Source organism: Colobus angolensis, unplaced genomic scaffold, assembly GCF_000951035.1.
Source record: "Colobus angolensis palliatus isolate OR3802 unplaced genomic scaffold, Cang.pa_1.0 Scaffold137, whole genome shotgun sequence".
NCBI classification, from domain to species: Eukaryota; Metazoa; Chordata; class Mammalia; order Primates; family Cercopithecidae; genus Colobus; species Colobus angolensis.
In genome coordinates, this window is record NW_012114455.1 from 4,625,511 (window position 1) to 4,633,547 (window position 8,037).

At 36.8% G+C, this 8,037-nt stretch overlaps 1 protein-coding gene across 1 annotated transcript in view; it reads right to left on the reverse strand.

Moving 5' to 3' along the window:
* The window catches only part of ARHGAP32 (Rho GTPase activating protein 32), a 217,265-nt gene that overhangs the window by 17,537 nt on the left and 191,691 nt on the right, over window positions 1-8,037 (reverse strand). The window contains exons 12-15 of the mRNA XM_011934672.1: window positions 6,144-6,246; window positions 4,648-4,792; window positions 4,124-4,206; window positions 302-409 (exon numbers count right to left, since the gene is read on the reverse strand). Of these exons, the coding sequence (XP_011790062.1) occupies window positions 302-409; window positions 4,124-4,206; window positions 4,648-4,792; window positions 6,144-6,246 (439 nt within the window). The remainder of the gene's footprint in view (window positions 1-301; window positions 410-4,123; window positions 4,207-4,647; window positions 4,793-6,143; window positions 6,247-8,037) is intronic.

Below are 8,037 nucleotides of genomic sequence, written 5' to 3' on the forward strand. Positions count from 1 at the left end.
TTGGTTTTATCTTTTAAAAATTTCCTTAAGGAACCAGGATGGTCTCGATCTCCTGACCTCATGATCCACCTGCCTCGGCCTCCCAAAGTGCTGGGATTACAGGCGTTAGCCACCATGCCCAGCCCCCAGAAATCATACTTTTACTGTCCCCGAGGTAAGGCCCAGTTGCCTGTTTTATGGAGACGCAAATAAAAAGAACACATTGGTTTTATCTTTTAAAAATTTCCTTAAGGAACACTGATGAATCAGCCTTTTATTTAGGATTACTTGTACTAAAAGTCATAAGTGAAATGCAAATTACCTTAACAGGTTTGGAGCCCAAACAATTGCTAGATTTTTTGCATGCATATTTGTGATGGAACAATAGTCAGCTAGAAGAGATAAATGTCTCATCAGGAACTCCAGTGTTCTGAAAATAAAACACAACATATTAACAGAAAGAAACATGATGGAGCAGTATAGAACATAAAAATCTACTAATTAATTTCTAAGTTTGCAATAGCAAAATGAAGAAAGGGACCGTACAAACCCAAGAAAACTTTTTTCCTGCTTAACAGGTTGAAATATTACTTATTAGAAGTGAATCCTTCACCAAAGCTAGTTTCTGGAACAAATAACATTTTGAAGTTATGCCATTCTACTTGCAGCAGACACACTAACAGGAAAGGACTTCAACTCTTCTATGAAAGAAAACAGTAATGTCTCAAAAGTCTAAAAACAGTTAAAAGAAAAATTCCAATAGGCATCAAGGGGAGAATATTTGAGCAAAGGATATGCTTTTGAAATAAAGAGCCTAATTCAAATACTCATATTCTGGTTTATCTTGACTACTTAAAATTTGCTTTACTTAAACAATTCCATATATATTGAGATTAAACAACAGGGAAGAGTATTTCTGAGAACAAAACATGATCCGCTTAAATGTGAGTTAAACCAGGTAAGTGCCGAGTGTGTGTGTGCATGTATGTGTGTGCTCGCGCACGTGCGTGCATGCATACACAGAGGTATTATCTATCACCTAGCATGTCTCAAAGTGTCCTACCTAATAGCACCCAGGGTAAAACTATTGAAGACAATGGGCTGGGTGTGATGGCTCATGCCTGTAATCTCAGCAGTCTGGGAGGCTGAGGCAGACAGATCACTTGAACTCGAGAGTTCAAGAACAGCCTGGGGAACACAGTGAAACCCCATCTCTACAAAAAGTATAAAAACAATTAGCTCGGTGTGGTGGTGCATGCCTGTAGTGCCAGCTACTCGGGAGGCTAAGGCAGGAGGATTGCTTCAGCCCAGGAAGGCTGAGGCTGCAGTGAGCTGTGATCATGCCACTGCACTCCAGCCTGGGTGACACAGTGAGACCCTGTCTCACACAAAAAAAAAAAAAAAAAAAAAAGGACAATGAATGGGAGACAGAAATACAAGGCTTTATTACATGAAACAGTAATAAAAGATAAAATGTGGTCCACATATGAGCCCCAAAGATTCAGATGGACCTAACATGAATTTGAGAGGAAAAGGAATATAACAGTTAGACTCGGCATTAGGCATTGTTCAAGAGGCTTTTGCCAGCAGTCTCATTTAATTCTCGTAAGAGCTCTAACAAGCACAGAATTACCATTCCCCTTGTACCAAGGACAAAGTCAAGGTTGCCGGGGTTCCACAGAGTAGCAGTGGTAGTGCTGCATTTCAAATCAAGGTCAGAGTGGTTCCAAAGTGCCTGCACATTGAAGGGCACTGTAGTTGCTTTACAGTTAAAATGGTAATTCTCTGTCTCTCCTGTATATAATTAAGTAAGGAAAGACAAACCAAAGTGAGGTTGGCCTGGGTATGACATAGAGGTGAGAAGCTTGAGAAATGCATTTAGAAGACCATGTAAAATTTTATTACTCGAGGAAGGTGAATGAAGGGAATGATTAAAGGACTTCAGAAATGTATTTTATAAGAATTGCAAATTTAAAAAACCAAAGACATCTATTTGGTTTGCCTATGTAATTATAAAGACGTTTTTAAAAGTTAATGTAGAATTTTAGGATTCCACAAAATGAGCACTTTTATATTCAGCAGATGAGACTGCGAATTGCATAAAACTTCGCAACCTGGAACGTAATTTGGATATTGTAGTCTAATATTGAGAATAAAATTTAGATTTCCAGAATTTCACTGCCAGGTCATTATCCTGTAATAAAAAACATAATGTAGATTCCACATAAAAGGATGGCCCTCATAGTAATATTCAAAATTGGAAAAGGAAGGCCGGGCACAGTGGCTCACACCTGTAATCCCAGCACTTTGGGATGCTGAGGTGGGTGGATCGCCTGAGCTCAGGAGTTTGAGACCAGCCTAGGCAACATGGCAAAACCCCATCTCTACCAAAAATACAAAAAATTAGCTAGGCATGGTGGTTTGTGCCAGTGGTGCTGGCTACTTGGGGAGCTGAGGTGGGAGAATCACTTGAGCCTGGGAGGCAGAGGTTGCAGGGAGCCAAGATTGTGACATTGCACTCCAGCCTGGGTAACAGAGTGAAACCCTGCCTCAAAAAAAAAAAAAAGGAAAAAGAAAAGACCCCATACCACCATATACGTAGATTAAATATGCAAATTGTGAAAGGTTAAACAACATATGGCATATCCAAATGAGAGAACATGATTGAAAATTACGCTTTTCAAGAACATCTGAGGAATTCAGAAATGTTGATGTTAAAATTTTGGATAAAAACTCCACCAAAAGATATATAAAGTAGGAGATACAGACACATATAAGTTATAGTGAAGAAAAGAGTTACACAATATATTGTATACATTATAAAGCAGGAGATATACATGTACACATTAATAGCAGACAAGGTATAAAATCCAGGTAGGGCATATATGCATGGTAAGTAATATAATATATATTAGAAGACAGGCAAAGAGGATATTAGGATATATATACATTTAAGTATCTATAGTCAAGCTATAAAATAGTGTACAGAAGATATAAAATATATATGCAGTGTATATTATTGAACATCTATCTGCAAGACTCTATTCTGGAAATGCAGTGATAAACAAGACAGAATGCATGACCTCACGTACCTTATGCTTTAGAAAGACTGTATACAGATAGTCTCCAACTTACAACGGTTCAATTTATGATTTTTTGACATTTATGATGGTGCAAAGGTGACAAACATTAAACAGAAACCACAATTAGAATTTTTTTTTTAATGGAGTCTCGCTTTGTTGTCCAGCTGGAGTGCAGTGGCACGGTCTCAGCTCACTGCAACCTCCACTTCCCAAGTTTAAGTGATTCTCCTGCCTCAGCGTCCAAGTAATTGAGATTATAGGCACACGCTACCATGCCTGGCTAATTTTGTATTTTTAGTAGACATGGGGTTTCTTCATGTTGGCCAGGCTGGTCTCGAACTCCTCACCTCAGGTGATCCACCCACCTCGGCCTCCCAAAGTGCTGGGATTACAGGTATGAGCCACGGCACCTGGCCTATAGTACTGATTTTTGAAACATATACATAAGCAATGTCATTTTGAAAAAAAAAAAAAAAATTGCTTAATTTGCATATTACTAGAACATCTGCTGAATTTAATTTCTTGTCAATAACTGGAATTTTAAAATGTATCTTTTGTTTCTTTGCATACTAGAATCTAGTTTCTACTGTTTTCTTTTTCTAACTGGCAAAGTAACCTTCAGTTTTATTCTGGCTTTCTCAGACATAGCACAGATATTTCCAAGAGTCCAAACTAACACACAAATCAAATTAGGTTTTAAAAAGTAGCAACAACAATAAAACCAAAGAAGAAACTAAAACAAACAAAAAACCCCCAAGTTTAGTCAGCCATCCTTTTGTCCATCCATCCATTCATTCATTCAACCTTTAAGTACCTATAGAATGCTAAGTAGTGTGCCAGGCCCTGGGGATCTAAGGACAAATGAATATCTATACATAAACATATATATATATATGTACACATACATCTAGTGTGTGTGTGTGTATATATATATATATATAATGGAAGTGTAATTAGAACTCCAAGGAAGTTTAAATAGAAATTCAAAGGAAAAAAAAAAAAAAACGTTTACAGGTCAACTGACTTCTACCTCTGCCTGGTATTTACCCACTGTGGCTGACCTGTAGTGTGGTGGGGGGAGCTGCTGGATGACATCATGGATTTTTATCAGCCTTTCTTCGTCTGTTGCTGCTGAAACTGCATCCTAGAACAGTTACAGTACAAAACAAACTAGTGAGCTCTGTTGGTAACAATGAAAGTTCTTCACTTACAATTCAGTTTTCACTCTGAGATCAACTTGCTTTGCTCTTGGATGCGAAATGGCGAGGAAACACAATATTGTATTAAGGAAGTCAACGGTTTCCGCACAGTGTGAACACTGAGGTCTACGAAACTAATTTTTAAAAGGCTTGATGGTAATCAGTATTAAGAGTGACAAGGTTAGCAGCTCAAAGTCAGAAAGCACAAGAATGACAATGTGAAAACAGCGAAGACCACTGACTAGCTGGCAATATTTCTTTTTTTTAAGGAGTCATTTCGGTCACAGAACTATTTCTTACATGTGACCAAACCAGTGGTCACATGTTTTGAACAAAAGCACAGTAAAGTTCCACAAAGAATTAGATCAAAAGCAGCCTGTACTCACAGAAAATTTCTCATACAGCTGGTAGGTAAGCAGAGGGTTTGGGAGTTCCCGGAAGTACAGCTTACATAGGGAGCCCACAGAATGGATGTCTTGAACATACGGTTCTTTCGTCAGGTCGGGGACGTGCTCAGAGTCAAATTCATGGCTGACATAGAAAAGGACAAGCAAATCGCTTGATTGAGGAGAGCAAATATGTGTCTTGAAAACAGAAAGCATAAGCCCCAAAAGTGTTCAGCTCTATCTCAGTGAGTTGCAATTATCTTCCATTTATTATATATCATTTAAGTTGTGTTTGGACTTCAGCAATAACTGGATGTCTTAGTACAAGACAGATGTCTTTCCATGTGGAAATTAAGGGCACAGCTTTAATGTTAAAATGAACAATAGCCTCTGAGATACATATGAATGAACAGCTCTTATAGTACAACAGTCTGAAAACAGGACTCCTAATTGCTAATGACTTGAATATCCAATATTTTGGCAATTCCAGAGACCAGCATTGAATGGCAATGGATCCATGAAAACTTATGAACAGAAATTCCTCAGATACAAATTGTACAACACAGAAATGCTTTCCTGAAGCAGGATAAAAAAAGTCAGAAACAACATAAAGCAATTCCTAGCTAACAACAAATTTTAATAGGCAGGAAAATGTGTATCATTAGAATGAGTAAAATAAAAGTTGTACACAGAATACTAAGGGAGATTAAGCTCACTCTCCAGCAGGTTAATTAGTACTAATCCACAGGCATGAGACCACTTATCATCCACCTAGAGGATTAATGTGTGTGTACAATATGAATATGAGATTTACTTTGTCTTAAACTGAAGACTGAAACTGTGTTTAGTACAAGAACTAATTTATGTATTTTTCAAGCCATATATTCCCCAAAACCGAGATGGGTTCTGTGACCCATTAAAATATTAAAATCTCTACAGAATAATGGCAGTTACCATGTACTACAGTAAAAAAGAAAGGGTAATGGCATATCAAGAACAATCTAGAATCCAAGAGATTAAGCAAAAATAAAATAGTGCTGGCACAGAGTTTGTCACTGTTTTTGTCTCAGAGAAGATTTGGGGAGGATGTGAAATATGTAGAGATGCATACTTGAACATATACACAGAATCAGGGTCAAAGGAGATTATAAAATGTTCCATTCCCATCCATTTTAATTAACACCTAAAGAATAATTCGATTATAATGCAAATTTTATCTCTCATGGCTGTCATTCGTTCAAACTCAATTTGCTAAAATCTTCAAACATTATAAAGAGACAAACTACAAGTACTGAAGAGATTAAGGTGCACGGTTCTCTGATACTAGATGAAAAAAATGCCATTTAGAAAAGTATACACAGAGAATAACACAGATATTTTTTTCCTATTTTATCTAAATTATCTTTAATGAAAATAGGTTATCAAAGTAAGTGAATCCATTTTAAAATATTTTCATTTTAATTAGTTGAGTGAAAAAGTGCCATGTAAGATTTTACCGTAGTCTCTGGATATTGGAGGCAACACCAGAAAGGCGATATATTCCATCCACAATGCCATATCTCTCAATGAATGCTGTGCAGCTTTGAAGAACCTGGGGCACTAAAGAGAATTTTTAAAGAAATAGATTAAATTGGTAGTATTCATTGGAACCAAAGTCGCCAAAAAATAAGATAGTCTTAGGTCACAAAAGCAAAATAAAATTTGTAAATTAAAGTTAAAAGGGGCAAAAATTAATCCACTACAAAAAATGATGAGGGTATATTTATTTAATTTCCCACCTAAACTACATAACTAATTCCTGAATAATCAAGACTGGTTCTATGTCATGATTTTTTTTTTTTTTTTTTTTTTTTGAGAGAGAGTCTCGCTCTGTCTCCCAGGCTGGAGTGCAGTGGCTGGACCTCAGCTCACTGCAAGCTCCGCCTCCCGGGTTTACGCCATTCTCCTGCCTCAGCCTCCCGAGTAGCTGGGACTACAGGCGCCCGCCACCTCGCCCAGCTAGTTTTTTGTATTTTTTAGTAGAGACGGGGTTTCACCGTGTTAGCCAGGATGGTCTCGATCTCCTGACCTCGTGATCCGCCCGTCTCGGCCTCCCAAAGTGCTGGGATTACAGGCTTGAGCCACCGCGCCCGGCCTATGTCATGATATTTAACTGAGTAAAAGAGTTCATACATTATTAGGACAGTCTCTCTTCTGCAGTAGACTCATTTAGATCATGTTACAGTTACACATTACAGTAGAGTGAACCGTTTAGTCCTAACACCATGCCAGATTTTTAAGAAATACCGCTGTTCAGCTGACTTTCAGATATAGCAAATGAATATATAAAGTTAAATCTCAACAATATAATTGCTTGTAAGTGCTGCAAAGTTTTGCTTCTAAAAAAGTATCTTCTATATTTTCATAGTTAATGCAAATTCTGACTTTATTCAATAAACAAAACACCAATAAAGGCCAAGGCAATTTCAAATAGATGGAATCTTGTAACTTCCTGGCCATATTTACATTAACTTTACTGACATTTTGCCTTTATATTATCAGCTCATGACAAAGGGCACTCTCTCTGGTTAGCTCCATGAATATACACTGGACAGCTATGACGGGGCATGCAGAATAGAACAGAATTTTCAAAGTATATGATACAAAATTTTATAACCATTCAAACATTTATAATAGCTGAGAATTTAATGTTAGTTGTTTTGCAATGCAGATTGATGAGTTTACAGACTTTAGTACGATCGTTTGATAGGGTTAGTTAAAATTCTTGAAAAGAAATGCTTGGAAAATTTGGTCTGCAAAGAGCTACTATACTAGAGATGAAACATTCAGAGTGGCAAATGAAACAAATAAGACATTTTAATTAGATAATTTTAGTGAATGTATTTCATTAACAGTATATTGTCATTCCTTTATTATTACAACCGACTTTTCCTTGATTTTCCTGACTTTTGCTGTCCTTCCTGGAGTCCATCTTTAAATTCTGTCAGATCCTATAACAACATTTAAAACTTAACCTCCTTATCTTTGATTAAAAAATAAATCAGAAAACAAAAACCAGCAGCTGATAGTATTAAGTACTAAATATATGCCATGCTAAGAACTTTACAATGGATACTCTCTGATTTTCAGAGAAATCCTACAAGGAAAGTACTATCACATTCCCATTTTTACAGAGAAGAAAATTTATCTTACAGTAAGTTTTACCCAAGGGCAGGCAGGAAACAGTGGCAGAAGTGAGAGATTCCAACTCAGGCAGTCCAAGTACAGAGCCGATGCTTTTGTTTTGTTTTATTTCACACACACACACACACACACACACCTTTTTTATTATATAGATATATAGATAAGATATATATATACACACTATATATATATATTTTTTTCTTATTA